Source organism: Diceros bicornis, chromosome 5 (genome assembly GCF_020826845.1).
Source record: "Diceros bicornis minor isolate mBicDic1 chromosome 5, mDicBic1.mat.cur, whole genome shotgun sequence".
NCBI lineage: Eukaryota > Metazoa > Chordata > Mammalia > Perissodactyla > Rhinocerotidae > Diceros > Diceros bicornis.
Window position 1 is genome coordinate 30,597,074 of NC_080744.1, and position 18,699 is coordinate 30,615,772.

At 35.1% G+C, this 18,699-nt stretch overlaps 2 protein-coding genes across 2 annotated transcripts; one reads left to right on the top strand and one right to left on the bottom strand.

The window, feature by feature from the left end:
• LOC131405370 (olfactory receptor 4K13-like) lies at nt 1-939 on the bottom strand. The gene has a single exon (XM_058540426.1). It carries the CDS (start codon nt 937-939, stop codon nt 1-3), a length of 939 nt encoding a protein of 312 aa, XP_058396409.1.
• A 14,445-nt stretch (nt 940-15,384) lies between these two features.
• LOC131405541 (olfactory receptor 4K13) lies at nt 15,385-16,329 on the top strand. The gene has a single exon (XM_058540518.1). It carries the CDS (start codon nt 15,388-15,390, stop codon nt 16,327-16,329), a length of 942 nt encoding a protein of 313 aa, XP_058396501.1. The 5' UTR covers nt 15,385-15,387.
• Nucleotides 16,330-18,699: the final 2,370 nt, after the last annotated feature.

Genomic DNA, 18,699 nt, shown 5'->3' on the forward strand with positions numbered 1-18,699 from the left:
TTAAAAGGTTGATCTGGGACTCACATGCTTAGTCGTTATTTTTCTTATTGCTTTCTTCATGTCTTTATTCCTGAATGTGTAGATGATCGGATTTAAAAGGGGAGTAAAAATTGTATAAAACACAGAGAGGGTCTTATCTATGGAGACACTGCTAAATGGCCATATATAGATAAAGATGCAAGGTCCAAAGAACAGTAGCACCACTGTAATGTGGGCTGAAAGAATGGACAAAGCCTTGGAAGACCCATTGGAAGAATGATGCTGGATAGTAATCAGGATGATGCTATAAGAGATGAACAGAAAGGTGCAAGGGAACAAAGAAATTATTCCACTGAATGCAATGACTAATAGCTCCAAGTTGTAAATGTCGGTGCAGGCAAGTTTGATCACCTGAGGCAAATCACAAAAAAAACTCTCCACAACATTGGGGCCACAGAATGGTAAAGTCACTGTGAAAACCATTTGGCTCATACTGTGCACAAAACCAGTGGACCAGGAGAGAAATGCAAGTCCAATGCAAACACGATGGCTCATAAGATTGTTGTAATGGAGGGGTTTGCATATAGCAATGTATCTATCAATTGCCATGGCTACTAGCAACATCATCTCGCTTCCACCTAAAAGGTGAAGGAAAAACATCTGGGCCATGCAGCCTTCATAAGAGATGGCCTTATATTCACTAATTAAGTTACAAATCATTTTAGGAGTAGCAAAAGAGGCCAGGGACATATCAATAAAGGAGAGATTGGCCAGTAGAAAGTACATGGGAGAGTGCAATTGAGGGTCCAATTTTACTACAAAGATAATGATGAGATTACCTAATACGATGGCTATGTAGATAAAGGAAAAAAATAAGAAAAGGAAAACCTGTAACTCACGAAACTCTGTGAGGCCCAACAAAATAAACTCAGACACCATGGAATGATTTTGTTTTTCCATTTGTTTGGCTGTTGTCATATGGTACCTAAAGCAAGATCAAAATAGATTGAAGTCTGTGAGTTAAAATTGAGAGATGAAATACATATTCACTTAACTTTGTTTCTAAAATCCACTGTAGTGTGAAAAAGAATCAAAAGTATTGGACAACACTAATTCTAAAAATTAAAAAATAGACAAATTCTGATCAGAGATTATGAGGAATATCTGCCTTAAATCAAGATCTTTGAAGAAAATTGAAGCTCTCCATATGCAACTCACATCTGCACTAATCTTGAGAAAAGTGAACATCTCAGTTGGTGAGAGAGCGTGGAAGTTTCCCGCCCTTTTTTTATTATTTGAGGAATAGATTTATTAGTCCTCCATAGGCAGAGGACACTTTCATCGTGAAATCTGTTTCTAAACCATATAATAGTAATGGGCATGTAAATGAAGGAGGGGTCAAAGGATGTTCTAATTGAGAAGCAGGATCAAGAAAAATGAAGTTGAGTAGACGGAATATAGAACATTGACAATCTAGGAGTCAGTTCCATAGTTGCTGCTGAAAGTCAGATGAGCAGAGATAGTAAACACTGTGAGTATTTGAGACACATGAATCTATATTTGGCCAAATTGAGATGGCTTCTCACCTTCTTTTTCCCTAAGGCGGAAGAAGGCTCTGAATATTTGGGTCTTCTCCCACGGGTCCTGAGTTGATCTCTGGGCCTATGAATTTGGTAGATTGGGAAGTACAGTGCTCAGAGATTGCATAAATGGATACTTGCTGTTGGCTTCCCACTGTGTCATTGAATTCACTGTCGCTGTAATCTACAGGGAACACATTTATGTTGTTCTAGATGGGTAAAGCAGACTCATGTGGAATGACACCTATTGAAACATGAATAATGCTAGCCAGAAGTTTTGAAACAAGATATCAAGAAAGATATGCTAAACATCTAAGAAAGATAGTAACACAATAAGTTTAAGTGAGGCCTGGAAAAAATGAAAAGAAAAGGAAAAAATACAAAAGAGTTTATATCTCACCAAAGACCTAGAAATAAATAGACATAGTGCAGCGTTAGGGGGATTTTTTTTGCTTTTGTTTGGTAAAGAAGATTGGCCCTGAGCTAACATCTGTTGCTAATCTTTGCCCTTTTGCTCGAAGAAGACTGGCCCTGAGCTAACATCTGTGCCAATCTTCCTCTCTTTTGTATATGGGATGCCACCCCAGCATGGCTTGATGAGCAGTATATAGGTCCGGGCCTGGGATCTGAAACGGTAATACCCGGGCCGCTGAGGCAGAGCACATGAAACCAACCACTATGCCACCGGGCTGGCCTTAACACAATGTAGTTTTAAAATATTTCAATATGTTTAAAGAATTCAGAGAAGTGCAAGAATAATATAATAAGTCTCTCTAGGCTGTTATTCAGAATTTACAAATATTTGTATTTTTATCATTTTGCTTCACAATTTTTAGATAGAATAAGAAATACTGGCAGAGGTAAAGTTCACTTACCATCTTACTATTTTGTGTGGCTTATAAAAAATGAATAAAGGATAGCCTGTCATAATAACATTCTGCAAACAAAAAATCTATTTTTACTGATGAATTGCTATTATAAAAATGTGCAGTTAATATATATGTACTTATCTATTGACATGTGAAAGACTTTTTCAAGATTATATTGCTAGAATTAGAATTACTAGGTCATTTTCAGCTAATCAAATAATGCCAAATTCTCAGCAATGTGCAAATTTACATCGCCACTTCCTCACAAACGTTGGTGGTTTTTTTTAGCTCTCATTCTAATCACTACTTTTATTGTAGGAATGCAAAAATGGTTCAATGTTAGGAAATCTCTTGATATAATTAGCAATATTAAAGAGGTAGATAGGCAAACAATATAATAATTTAAAAATGACAACAAAATAAACATCCAATGAATAGATGTATTAGATTCATGAGTTGTAAATATGCTGATTATCTTTAAATTCATGCATATATTCAACATACTTTCAATCTGAATCCAAGCAGGAGTTTTTTTTAAATTGAGAAGTTGATTGTAAAGTGTATACTGAAACACAACAGGCTGAGCTGAACCAAGGCAATTTTGAAGAACAAAGCTAGAGGACTTATACTATAATATACCAACATCTACTATAAAGCTATATAAAAAAGAAAGTTTGATGTTGGCTCAAGGATATGAAAACAAAAAGTGTTTTAACAAAAGTATTAACAAAGTGAAAACATCAGAAAAGCTCTACTTAATGATAGCAACAAATAATAGTAAAACACATTTGTCGAGAGACAAACAGGACTGTTAGCTAGTGAGCTAGGAGGGTTGAACTGTGATAAGTTAGTTGGCGCTGGTAGCTATTCTTTGGGAAAAAGGATCTTCCTGATGTCAGAATTCCACACTAGCAATACATGCCAGCAGTTGGCTTTATCATATTCTCCTAAAAAGGTGGCTTCCAAATTTATATTACTTAGCTTCTAAAGTTTGACATTTGAATCTTTTCATCAGAGTTTGTTCTCAGGTTTGCCTGTTTTAAAAATAAACTAGGTAGCAGGTGAGATCACTTTCCTAGGACAAATTACAGGGCTGCAGGCGGCAGTAACCCAGCCCCTGTATGTTTCTCCATGAAAGGATGAAAGAAGGAGAAACTTTGCTAAGTTTTTACTTATAACTTTTCTCACTAAATGCTGCCTTGTTGACGTGTGACTCTGCCATGTGACAGTGGTGTTTACCTTCATGCACGACTTACTCCACAAAGTTGTAGAGTTACAGCATTTCAAAGACTGAGGACCCAAATCAGAAAGAATGAGACAGCAAAATACAACAGAAAGTATTGTCCAGACCAAGACACAAACATATGTGTAAATATGATATATAATAGAGATAGATTTTTGGATCAGTAAGGAAAGTATTCAGTAAATGATAATGGGTCAACTAATTAGCAACTGGGGATGGGGAGATCAGATTCTCAACCTCACTCTCATTTGAAAATCAATTTCAGGGATGCAAAAGATTTACATCTGTAAAAATAAAACTGAAATTAGTAAAAGCAAATGTGGGAAAATATTTTAACATAATGGAGCTGATAAAAACATCTTAGATACAATGTAAAAACTAGATTCCATGAAGATAAAGACTTATAGATTTGACTTTATGGAAATGAAAAAATAAAAAGAGTGAATACAAAAGAGATGAGAATAAAATTTCAACAAATGAAATAAAGAGCTGTTATCTCTGATTAGTAAGAAAAGATTAAAGAAACAATGGAAAAATGGGAAATCATATGAATTGGCAATTCACAGAAAATAGAGCTGCAAATATCTTTAAACACAAAAGTGCTCAACTATATTGGTAATTAAAGAAATGCAAGTTAAAATAACAAAATACATAATTTTATCTATTATACTAAAAAATAAACTTAATTTTGGTCAGCATGTGAGATGGAGTTTAAGAATTCTCATACACTGCTTTTTGTGTATTGGCACAATATTTTTTGGGGGAAATTTGGCACTATATCTTACATTTAAAAGTTTTGTAACAATTTAATGGAGAACCCCCACTATTGGGATTTACAGCCTAAGTTTTCAAAGAAAAATGATCACGAGTGCTCATTGTACTATTGTTGTTAATAATGAAAAATTGGAAAGCTCCCCAAAGGCCCATTATTAATGGAATGATTTAAAAATAAAAACTGTATGTGCTGATATGGCAAAATGTGTAAGATATATTATTAAATTTTAAAATATCATATTTTAAATAGATTATTATAACATTTTAATGAAAGTTTATGCACATGTATATAAATTTTATGCGAATCTCAGAGAACCATAAATTCTTTAAACTACCAAGAGTGCTTACATCTGGTATATTAGCTTATAGGGTTTAATGCAGATTTTATAAGTTCAAATTCTGTAAAATTTAATAAAATTGAATTAGATTCTAGCCCTGGATGAATGCTTCCAAAAATATAGTTGGCATTTAGCTCCAAGGACTTCAAATCAGAGAATCATTTATTTTACATATAGCTGTGAAAGTATTTAAAAAATAATACATAAATAACTTGAAGCTTGTGATAGTAACTAGCTGTACTGGTTTATCATCTACTACCTAAAGCAGAGTTGCAGCAGCACTGAAAACTAAAGATGGTAATTATGGATTCAGTAATTATTATAGATAGCCAGGATTGAAAATATCTTCTAAGTCATATATCAACTTTTGACAAAGCATCTTCACCAAGAAAGGCAGGAAGATGTCTTCCACCCTCTTATCCCACCAGTCCTTCCAAAGCGTCCTCTGAGAATTACTAGGAAAATTCTTGAAAGAAGAACAATGAAGGAGACAAGTTTTTCTGATATTAAAATGTATTATAAAGCTAGAGTAATAAAATGATACCTTATCCTCATAAGAATAGACAGAATAACAAATAGAGATAAGAAACCTGAGAGTTCAGAAATTGAGTTACATTTAAAATTGCTGTCTACGATAAGGGTGCAGTTATTTGGGAACAAATATGGCTGGTTAGCTATACAGTCTTAAAGAAAATAAATTCAAATATTTTAAACATTTCGATAATACCAATTCAAACAATAAAAGATCAAGATAAATATATATGCTTTGTTATATTTTATAATATTGGGTTAGGATCATGACAAAAGCAGAAAACACAGAAGAAAGGTTAATAGATTTTATTCAGTGAAGATGAGCAAACTCTCTGTTATCTCAAAACATAATCAAGATTGTAAGATTGTAAGAGACAAAAGCTGAACTGGAGAGAAATAGCCACATATATATGTCCTTAATATCAAATTCTTATAAGTCAATAGGAAAATTTTAAGAGCTCTGTATAAAAAATAAGCCAAGGTAAAATACAAAATGTTTAAGAGAATATATAAATGATGTTTGAATGTGTGAAAAAAAGAGTTTAATTTCAGTAAAAATACAGCTTGAGGTCATACACATCAAAGTGTTTTAGTGAATTACTTAGAATGGTAGAATTATATATCTGGCTATATTTTTCTATAATTCTAGATATATCGCCAATATTCTGTAAAAAACGTATTTCATTTTTGAAAGTGGAAATTTTTTTTAAATAAATATTTCATTTAATAAAATACAAGCATAAACATATCTTTAACTTTTCTTCTCCATACCTTTACTTGCTTTGGAAGTTGTGACTGAAAGTCACTGAGACTCTTCTAGGATTTTTTCACTTGCTCTCACTTTCTTCATTCTTCTTTTTATGTGTTCTAATTCTAATCAAGGAGAAATCCCTTTTATTTTGAAATCGCATAAGACAACATGAGAAATATTTCAATTAATCACCCTGAAAAACCTTGCCTCTCATAAATGAATTCCCTCAGCGATTAAAAGGCCCTGCATTTGGCAAGCTAGATTATTCCGAATCTCATTAGTGTGTAGCTTTTCCCCTTAAGAAGGGAGAGAAATAAGGCATTGCCAACCAAGCAATATACCCATGATTCCATGCACAGGCACTGATATAAAAATTGTCTATTTAAAATATAGATACCAGGGGCCGGCCCCATGGCATAGTGGTTAAGTTCATGCTCTCTGCTTTGGCAGTCCGGGGTTCACCGGTTTAGAACCTGGGCTCGGACCTACGCACAACTCATCAAGCCATGCTGATGCACTATCCCACATAGAGCAACTAGAAGGATGTACAACTATGACATACAGCTATCTACTGGGGTTTTGGGGAGAAACAAGGAAAAAAGGAGGAAGATTGGCAACAGATAGTAGCTCAGGGCCAATCTTCCACAAAATAAAAAATGTAGATACAATTGAATTTTCACAGATCCAAAGTAAAGAATTCGGAAACACGTGATATGATTAATTGTATTATATTTCACTGTATTATAGAAAATTTCTTATAAAGCTTTGGTGGCCATAAACATCTTTTTCTTTAATACTATCATCTGAATAAAGGTCAAGAGAACAGTACGAATTTAATTGGAAATACTGGAAATAACTAATTCCTAAGAGTCATATCCCTCGGAAAGCTTTCTAATTTTCCTCTATAATTAGTTCCTCTTGGATTTGTGAGCTCTGCTGACACAGCATTGTGCCAGAATAGGTCATGGTTAAAATAAAAGAAATTTGCTGTTCTTTATTTGATCTCTTCCATGTCAAACAACAGCTGACTAATTTCTTATTTCTCACATTTGACTGAAGTGTTTATTATGTCAAGAGATAGCCTATACAACGAACTATTTTGTCTAATTATGTTGGGTTTTCAGTAATAAGCCTGGTCAACAGCATCCGAAACTACTTTGTTGTTGTTGTCATCTCTGAATTGATAACTTCACACATTTATTACTTCACACATTCATAGCCTAGACACTCTTAAGAAAACAGCATACCTGTTAAAGGGGTTGATGCGTTGTTTCCAAAGCTGCTGTAAGCATTCCTGCACATTTCTTATGTACAATAATCACTCATTTCTCTAAGGTATATATGTTGGAGTGGAATTACGGGATGATGGGGTAGGCTTGTCTTTTAGAAACTGTCAAAGAGTTTCCAATGTGGTTGTACCAATTTACACTCCTACCAACAATGTACAAGAGTTCTAGTTGTTCCATATCCTTAACGGACTTTGATATTCTGAAGACTTATTAATTTTAGCAATTTGTTTGGTATGATGCAATACTGATTGTGATTTAATTTACATTTCCCTGATTATTAGTGATGTAGAACACCTTTTCATGTGGTTATTAACCATTTGAATATTTCCTTTTGCGAAGTATGTTTTTAACTTTTTGTCCAAATTTTTTACAAATACTTGACAACTTGGATGAAATAAGCAAATTCTTTGAAACCACAACTTTTACTACTGACAAAAGAAGAAAAAAATGTGGATGTTGTGTGTCTGTTAAAGAAATTAAAACCATAATTTAAAATATTCTCTATAAAAACCAGAAGGAATAGGGACTGGCCCAGTGGCATGGTGGTTAAGTTCACGTGCTTCACTTCAGTGGCCTGGGATTCGTGGATTCAGATCCCAAGTGCAGACCTACGCACTGCTTACCAAGCCATGCTGTGGCAGGTGTCCCATATATAAAGTGAAGGATGATGGGCACAGATGTTAGCCCAGGGCCGATCTTCCTCAGCAAAAAGAGGAGGATTGGCAGCAGATGTTAGTTCAGGGATAGTCTTTCTCACCATAAGAAACAAAACAAAACAAAACAAAACAAAACAAAATAAAACAAAACAAGGAATAGTTGGCTGCATTGATGAATTTTTTCAAGATGTTTAAGAATGAGATAACATAAATTATATCAGAGAAAGAAGAAACACTTCACAAATAGCTATACTAGTCTATAATAAATCTGCTATTAAACCTAAAAAGAATATAAAAGTCTAAAAAGATATGAAAAATACATGAACATCGAGCAAAATATTATAAAGAAAATATTAACAAATCAAATATATAAAATGTATCATGAGCAAGTTCACTTAACATTTGAAAAGTAATCATTGTAATTCATCACACTAACAGAATAAAGGATAGCAGTGTGTAATCATAACAGTTGATGCCTAAAAATCATTTGATAAAATTCAATCACCCATTTATAATTTAAAAAAAAGAACTCTCAGTAACCTATCAATAGAGGGAAATTACATAATTTGATTAAAGGTAGCAACAAAAGCTGTCAGCCAATATTATATTTAGGGTTAAAAAAGGTTAAAGAGAAAAATATCCACACAAAAGACAGGTTAGTTAAAATAACCATGTATAGCTAGTGGCTACTGACTTGGACAGGCCAGGTTTAAACCATTTTGTTACTGCACAAAGGGCACGATCTGGTCACCGCAAGACAAAAGCCAATCATCAAGAGGCAAGATGGTGGCAGAGAAAAGGCAGTTTATTACAGCTTGATAGCAAGGAGGAAGATGGGTGATTAATGTCCAAAAGAACCATCTTATAGAAAAAAGACTACAGGCCAGTTATATAAGGGGCTGGTTTCTGGGTGGGGGTGGCATCTGGTCTCAGAGTGGCGGCATCCGTCTGATCTCCAGGTAGGGGCAGACATCTGATCTCAGTTCTTGATAATATCTTGTTTTACTGGATATGCGTCAGAGACCAAAGCAACGCCCTAAACCCTGGTCTTTCAGTTGTCATTGATGATGGCTATCAGCATAGACTCTCTGTCTGGGGGTCATCACATTACTAAGGAACTCAAAAGAGCAAAGTTATCGACTTATTGCAGCTGGGAGGGGCCATAAAATCCACAGAGCATGTCAGTTAATCAGAGGTTATTCAAAGTCACAGTATGGTTTCTTTTCTACAATATGGTTTCCCTTATGTCAACCTTGTAGTGAGCTGGTATCAATTTGATTCTTTCCTGGTCAAAGCAAAAAGGGTCCGTGGTTACTGATGGGGTTTCCAGAATGAAGGCCATATTGCTGTTTGTAAATCTGCCACAAGAAGTCCTGAAGACAGTAAAACTCTGAAGGAAAAAGGCAAGGAGAAATCTGCATGACAGATGCTGTCAAGTGCCCCTTATTTAGCACTGCAGGAGGAATTAGGCTCAGGGCCTCAATGACATATTTAATGTTGATAGTCTCTTATGCTAGTGGTCTTGCAAGTAAATTGTCAAGTAAATTGGCCATAGATAGTGGAAAATAAGCCACTCTCATCTTCAGCACTAAGTCATGGAAACCTTTATGGGGATTTGGAAGATTAAGACAAGTCATGTAGAAACCACCCAAAAAAGACCTGGTGCTGAGCCAGCAGATTGGAATGCTAAGGTCTAAGTTAGATGTTTTAGAGATTCCCAGAACCAGCTACTAGGGGTCATGAAATAAAAAGACATGGGAACACCCAAACAAAGAAAAGAAGGGCTTAGTGATGACATACTTCTCTCACACTCACTGAAGGCACTACTCTGGACTGAACTCAGTGTCCACAGGGGGAAAAAAAAATCTGAAGATGATTTTAGGCAGATTTCTCTGAAGATAAGAGCCTATGTAGAACCAGCAAATGGATTATATTGGACTCCTTCCAGAAAACCTAGCGGTCTAAAAATGGATAGTCAATAGAATTGACACCTGTTCAGCTCTAGGATTTGCTTATCCTCCAGCAGAAGCAATCACCAGGAATACAATTAAAGGTTTATAACATTTGATAGTCTATCACTGCACTTCGTGTGGATACAATTCCTCTGATTGAGAAAGGCACTTCACTTTTATTAATACATAAAAATGAGCAAAGGATTACCTGGTTATTTCACAATTCTTGTCATTCTTAGAGCCGTGGTCTCATTGAAAACTGAAACAGGCAATTAGAAGTTACTTTAAGAAGGAGTGGACAAAGGCATGAAACTGGCTAACATTATCTACTAAATGTATTTTTCAGTTGGAAATTAAAGAGAGCAAGGGGGATACTATACAGGAAAAGTTTCTTAGAACTGGAGATGGGAATGAGGAAATAGGGGAAAATGCAATTACTCAGCTTTATATCTTTATGTCTTCTGTTTTCATAGGCCTAGTTGTGCTTAAAACAGCACTAGGCCTAAAGTTAATATACAGTAAATGTTAGTTATATTTTTGTGATTGATGCTTTTTAATACTCAAGTGAGTTTTCATATTAGAACACCCCAGACCTGACAGTGGTTTTATATTGCTCTCCTTAACTGTTGTCCATAAGTAAAACATATGGATTTCTGTAATTATGCAATGACAGAAAGAATTTTCTCTGTTGTAATTCAGTGAAAACAACATAGCATCTTTAATAATTCCCATTGGTATTTGATCATCAATTGGGTATTATTAGGTCTCAAAATACATCATTTCTTTGTCACCACCCTCGAAATACACCATTTCTTTGTCATCACCAATATTTATGATCTTTTTTTTCGGAGAAAATATTCATATTTATCATTATTATTGGGATAATACCATTATTTTTGAAAAGAGAAGCTCTCCAGGTTTCAATGTGTCAGAGTCAAGTAATGTTCTGAAACACTCTGCAGATCTGGTAAGTCATGGGGGATGTTCTAAAACAATATAGAATTATTTCTGGAAACTGGCTTTCAATTGCATTCTACATAGGCAGAATTAAATGTGAAATGTCATTTAGAAGCTGAACAATGTGATAACATTATAGAATTCTAGAAGGCATTATTATTCTAGCTGTCATACAAATAGAGCATATTCTCATTATAAATGTGACAACACAGGGCAAATTAAATAAGTTGAGTACACTTTGATACACTTGAAGTGATTTTATTTTCCATCTGCTAAAGAGTTTCCATGTCAAACTTTATTATATCAATGTCATTACCAATCAAACTTTTATAGCATTTCCAATCCATGCCAAGCAGAGATTACTCAAGAAGAAGTAACTGGCTGAATGGAATCTTCTCTTTTGTTTTCAAAGAAACTCGTTATTCCCTTGTGCTTATAAATCTATCAGATCTAACATATCAATTTATCCTATTCTGTTCTTTTTTTTTTTCCAGCCAGCTAAATTGACTAGTATCATGTGGACAACAACATGACTTTTGGCAAATCTGACCTAAATTATAACTGCTTTTATTTCATATTCTTCTATATTAAGATTACAAATAATTTAAAAAATAAATTTTAATAGAATAAATCATATGTTCTCAAGTAGTTGGACATTGTTCTCTGTAGATCGAGCAACTAGAATATCAATCACAATTTGTTTTTTCATCTTTGGATTTTGATGACTATAATCTCTCGTGAATAAATTTCAACTTCTAATACTCAATTCAATTATATTTACTACACGAGTCTATGCATTAGTATATCTTTATCCTCAGCCATTTTAGAATAGTCTGAAAGTTTTCCACAGTTAAAGGAAAGCTAAGGAACTTAGTTTCTGCAGAAAGTGGGGATGCCAGACAGACAATCAAAATTATCCCTTTGAAAACATGATCTTTCTCACTTTTCTCTATCTGTCTTCACCTGCCTCCTCACTTTCATAGGTAGTGTGTGTGAGGGTGTGTGTGTGTGAGAATGTGTGTGCATGTAAGGTTTAAGGTTAAAAATTTATATGTGAAAATGTCTTTTAAAGGAAAATCATAGATTAGTGCAATTTATACTGTAAAAACAGGAAGAAATAAAAAGAAAAATTCTTTGGCATCTAATAAACCTGTCCCGTAGTTGGATATCATTAGTCGCATTCCTTAAAATTTTTTTAATTAAACTTTTCTTGTTAAATATTTGTCTACTTTCACTCATTTGCTCTATCAACAGCTCTATTGATGGCCTTCATAACATGTACTATGAGGACTATAAGAGTAATTTGTCTATTTTCAAGGAGCTTAAAAATGATTTGAGGAAAAAGAATCATAACACTCAAAATGAGAGAACTAGGATTAAAACAAATATGCCTAACTCTTGGTCTAGTGTTCCTTCTATTTCAGAATATTAATATCTAATACTATTAATATCTAATGCACATGATATACCTGGAGGATTGGGTGGTAGAACCACCCAATCCACCCAATCAATAATTGGGTGGTTCTACCCAAACCACTCAAATAATTGAGTGGTAGAACACACGAAATGGACCGTAAATACAGTGGAAATTGTCATGAGTCTCATGTTTATAGGGAAGGTTTTATTATGTAGAAGAGAGGCCTTGATGTACCCTAAAGGGTTTGGTTATACGGACAGAGGAATCTGTCTAGCTAAAAAGAAGAAAACAAGCAGGGATAGAAAAGAAAATGTATGAAGAATGCAGAAAACCATGCAGTTGTTCTTATTGCAACAGAAGTTGAATTTTTGCAATATTGGAAAACAGTATTGGATTTTTAAGGTGGATGAGGGGACAATTGCAAAGGCATAGGAAAATCTGGGGATTGATAAGGTAGTTATGTAAATATAGGTTTTTTTTTTTTTTAAGAAGACAATGATATGACGAAAACAGAATTTTTATAAGGAATGCTAAGTTCCTAAAAACAACTGTATTTGTTGGGGGTTTACATTATCCATCATCTACAAAGTGGAATTCTATACAGCCATAAAAAATTATGAATTTCTATGTGCTCATATGAACATATTTTTTAACATATTGACAAACCCAGGGAAAATAACTATGCATATAACGTGAACATTGTTGTCATAATAAAAATGATATAAATGTAAACATATACTAATATCCACAACACACAGACACATACACACTGTGCTAATGTGCATATTATTTTTTTCAAAAGCTATCCAGGAAACTGTTAAACTGATAACAGTTAGTTATCCTCCTGCTATGAGTAACTTTTTTTTGTTCATTAGTACAAGCTACTCTTATTTATTTTAAGTTAAAGGAAAATACATACTTCAAAGTAATTTTTGTGTGTGTGTGTGTGAGGAAGATCAGTCCTGAGCTAACATCTGCCAATCCTCCTCCTTTTGCTGAGGAAGACTGGCCCTAGGCTAACATGTGTGCCCATCTTCCTCCACTCTATATGGGACACCACCACAGCATGGCTGACAAGCGGTGCGTTGGTGCACGCCCAGGATCCGAACCTGTGAACCCTGGGCCACCGCAGTGGAGCGCACGCACTTAACCACTTGCGCCACCGGGTTGGCCCCTCAAAGTAATTTTTTAAAAAATGGTTATTCTGTTTACAAATGCTTCAACATCCAATTTGACATTTAAAAATAAATACAACTAAAGTTTCCAATTTCTGTGGATTTTGCTTTATAACTGATTTCAATCTAGATCCTGAATATACATTATAGAGTTCATTCGTTCACTCAACGGATATTTGAGTGTCATGCACTATTCTAGATGCTAGAATGTGTGTAAACCACATGTATATTTGAAAGCTGTCCTGCTCTCTTTAAATGCAGTTTCAAAATTTAGATTTCAAAAAGCATTAGTATGTATCCTTAAAGTATTAGACATAAAAATGAAAGGAGCTATAACCTTTCTAGACATGGAAATTAATAACTTTACATTCTTGGTGTAATTTAGTACTTTATAGCAATCCAAGTTTGTCAGAGTAGGAAATTGGCCAAAGGATACGTTTATATAGAGAAAAATAAACCCTCAATTGGATAAATGTACCCGTGAAGTTGTCTCGAAGAAACAGAGTGAACAGCGTTATCATGCTACTTATTTCTGTTTCTGATGTTTGGGAGAATAAATTGCAGGAAACTGATGGTAATATAGGAAAAGGAGATGCAAGTCTATTCCTGGGATTTACATAAGCCGCCTGAACATGAAAGTATTTTCCCCCTCTCTGATAAGCAATAATAGCACAAAAAGAAGGCTATACTTTATTTACTAAAGGAGGTCTGTAAAAACCGTTAGTGATGAAAGTGATATTTTTTAAGCAAAGCCAGTAAAACCAGTTTTGTAATAAGCATGGGCTGATGACAAAGTCATGGCATAAATTTAGAGATTATACTGAAAGAACTGTATTTCTTTTACCAAAAGATATCAGTTACCTCAAACTCTCTCATTTTGTCATTTTGAAGTCTATGATAAATAAACATGCACAAGCGAGCCAGCCATCTTCTATAATAAGCAAATGAATGAATACAAACTTAAAATGAAATAAATTCATTTACATTTGGCTGTGGACTTTCTGCATCCTTTGTACTCCTTGCCTAAAATCCTAGAAGAGGCATTTGATATGAATAATGTTAAATGGTGAGTGAATAAATTACATATATATATATATACAGAGAGAGAGTTTGACTCTTAGAAAGCGTGCAGTGACCATCATTGATACTAGAATGAGCTGTGGGAGAGAGATGCAAGAATGGAGCAGGGGGGGAAAAAGAACGGAGCAGGGAAAACAAGAAGTAACATTTCTCAGGACCTAAACTCTTACATTTAAGACTTAAGGTTTTAACTTATAGTTCTTTATCAGAATCTATTTCAACATATGGTTCTTGAGAATCCTGGATATATTTCTACATTTATCATTTCGAGGTTAAAAAACTCAATATTGTTCTGTGAATACAGAACCGGTTGTGATCATTATCTTATTCATAGAGATCTTTGTTGCACAAAGAGGCATTCAATATCATGTAGTCCAATTTTTTTTTTTTTTTTTTTTTTAACTGAGGAGGAAACTCAACCTTCAAAAGGAGAGTTACTTGTCCCATGTTGCCCAATGAGGTGCTCACCTACAGGTTGTATTGAAGTCTTCTGATTCCACATTTACAACCTATACAATTATGGTTTCATGTACTGTTTTCTGTTTTTTCTTTTGTCTTTCAGAAATGTATATTCTGAATTCTACTGACCATTTGGTTTACTTCTCTATGCCATTTAGGAAATCACTGACCAACAAAATTTCCCAAAAGTAAATTTCCCAAAAAGGAGTGCTTGTAAATTCAGGCATCCTGTCTGAGAAGCAAAATTGGACGTCAACATGAACCATCCTTTCCGTAAACACAATTTTCCTGCCCCTTATTCACAGTCATTTTGATATTATGGGATAAAATTGACAAAATGGAAAGGTCAAACCATTCAGTGGTATCTGAGTTCGTCTTGCTAGGCCTTTCCAAATCTCAGAATCTTCAGATTTTATTCTTTGTGGCATTCTCTGTGGTCTATGCTGGGATTGTATTAGGAAATCTCCTCATCTTGGTCACTGTGACATTTGACTCATGCCTTCACACACCCATGTATTTTCTGCTTATCAATCTCTCCTGCATTGATATGATCTTGGCTTCTTTTGCTACCCCGAAGATGATTGTGGACTTCCTCCGAGAACAGAAGATCATTTCCTGGTGGGGCTGTTATTCTCAAATGTTCTTCATGCACCTCTTAGGTGGGAGTGAGATGATGTTGCTTGTAGCCATGGCAATAGACAGGTATGTTGCCATATGCAAACCCCTCCATTACATGACCATCATGAGCCCACGAGTGCTCATTGGGCTACTCTTATCCTCCTATGTAGTTGGATTTCTGCATTCATCTAGTCAAATGGCTTTCATGTTGAATTTGCCCTTTTGTGGTCCCAATGTTGTGGACAGCTTTTTCTGTGACCTTCCCCTTGTGATCAAACTTGCCTGCAAGGACACCTACATTCTACGACTCCTGGTCATTGCTGACAGTGGCCTCCTGTCCCTTGTCTGCTTCCTCCTCTTGCTTGTCTCCTACACAGTCATCATATACTCAGTTAGGCACTGCACTGCTAATGGTTCCTCTAAGGCCTTCTCCACTCTCTCAGCACACATCACAGTTGTGATTCTGTTCTTTGCCCCATGTGTCTTTATCTATGTATGGCCCTTCAGCAGATACTCTGTAGATAAGATTCTTTCTGTGTTTTATACAATTTTCACACCTCTCTTAAATCCTATTATTTATACATTAAGGAATCAAGAAGTAAGAGCAGCCATTAAGAAGATAAGGACTCGACATATAAATCGAAACAGACTTTGTAAATAACACTTCTGATAAGATAATCTCTTCTTTGGACGTTATTAAGGAATGAACTTTTAATGTACCTCAAGTTATGTATAAGGAAATAGTGGATATAATACTTAAAAAGCAGTCTCCTTTTTTGTCATCTTTAATGGTTAAAAACGTGACATCTACAGTCCGTCAGGGGTATGTTTAAATCCCACCTTCAGCACTTCCTCTCATGCAAATTTGAACAAAATGAATAAATTCTCTGTGACTTAGTTTCTTTAGCTATAAAAATTTCTTTAAATGTTTCTTTATTATTTTTGCATACTTTTAATCCTTACAAAAATACATTATTATTGTTGCTATCATAGTTATTATTACTGGTAATTTGCATTTAGAAAATACACAAAGATGACACCTCACATAGTTGTTTAGCCGAATTTCTGGTTAATGACTATTGAGTGCTAGTAAACTGCGTTTTGTAGGCAATCCCTAGTTACTGTGTATTAGTTTTTAGTTACTCATCTGCCACAGGCAGAGTGCATCCAACCATTCTTCACATATTTTGTGAGCCTACAAAGTACCTGAAGATACATCCAGGGCTTCAAGGAGCTTGCAGCCTGTGGATGGAGAGAGTGAACTAAACTTGCAATTGCGTTGTGGCATGAACAGCATTATGTTACATGGATGCGCAGGGTGCTATGGGAGTGCAAGGGAGTGACATCTAAATCAGGGCAGGGACCAGGAACGTGTTCTTCGAGGAGGAGGTAGCATTTATAGTACGCGTTGGCTAGATAGAGAAGAAAGACATTCCTGACAAAGCGAGGATATGTGAGAATGCATGGAAGCATGAAACAACAGGACACACTGGAGGAACTACACATAATTTCATTAGCTGGGGCATCGGGTTTGATGGCAAGAGATGAGGTAGGGAGGTAGGCAAATGCAGTCTGATCATATAACAGAAGACATAGGGGCATTCCTTGGCATTAAGAACTGTGAGATATGCGATACTGAAGTTAAAAAGATAGAAAGAAAAAGAAAGCATAGATGACTCTTGCCCAAACTAGTTCATTGTACTGCTTCTGTTCCAAGTTTACCTCCTCCATTTCAGCTCTGTCCATGATAGTCCTCTTTGCAACCTAGGCAACTAGGCCTGGAACTGAATAAAAGACAAAAGGAAATTTAAGGCAACTGGCTATTGGAAAAGATGCCCATTGTCTTTTTTTTTTTCAGTTTGGTTTTTTTATTTTTAATTGTTTATGATGCTTTAACACGCAGAGATTTTAAATATTTATATATATATATTTTTTTAAATTTTTTGTTTATTGCAGTAACATTGGTTTATAACATTGTGAAAATTTCAGGTGTACATCATTATACTTCTATTTCTGCATAGATTACATCATTTTCACCACCAAAATACTAATTACAACCCATCACCACACACATGTACAGAATTATCCCTTTCACCCTCCTCCCTCCCCCCTTCCCCTCTGGTAACCACCAATCCAATCTCTGTCCCTATGTGTTTGTTTATTGTTGTTATTATCTACTACTTAAGGAAGGAAATCATACAGTATTTGACCTTCTCCCTCTGACTTATTTCACTTTGCATTATACCTTCAATGTCCATCCACGTTGTCACAAATGGCTGGATTTCATCGTTTCTTATGGCTGAGTAGTATTCCATTGTGTATATATACCACTTCTTCTTTATCCATTCGTCCCTTGATGGGCACTTAGGTTGCTTCCAAGTCTTGGCTATTGTGAATAACGCTGCAATGAACACAGGGGTGCATGTACCTTTACAAATTGGTGTTTTGAAGTTCTTTGGATAAATACCCAGGAGTGGAATAGCTGGATCATATGGTAGTTCTATCCTTGATTTTTTGAGGAATCTCCATACTGTTTTCCATAGTGGCTGCACCAGTTTGCACTCCCACCAGCAGTGTATGAGAGTTCCCTTCTCTCCACATCCTCTCCAACACATGTTGTTTCCTGTCTTGATAATTATAGCCATTCTGACAGGTGTGAGGTGATATCTCGTACTTTTGATTTGCATTTCCCTGATAGTTAGTGATTTTGAACATCTTTTCATGTGTCTGTTGGCCATCTGTATATCTTCTTTGGAGAAATGTCTGTTCAGGTCTTTTGCCCATTTTTTAATTGGGTTGGTAGTTTTTTTGTTGTTGAGATGCATGAGTTCTTTATATATTGGAGATTAAGCCCTTATCAGATGTATAGTTTGCAAATATCTTCTCCCAATTGTTAGGTTGTCTTTTCATTTTGTTGATGGTTTCCTTTGCTGTGCAGAAGCTTTTTAGTTTGATGTAGTCCCATTTGTTTATTTTTTCTATTGTTTCTCTTGCCCGGTCAGACATGGTGTTTGAAAAGATGTTGCTAAGA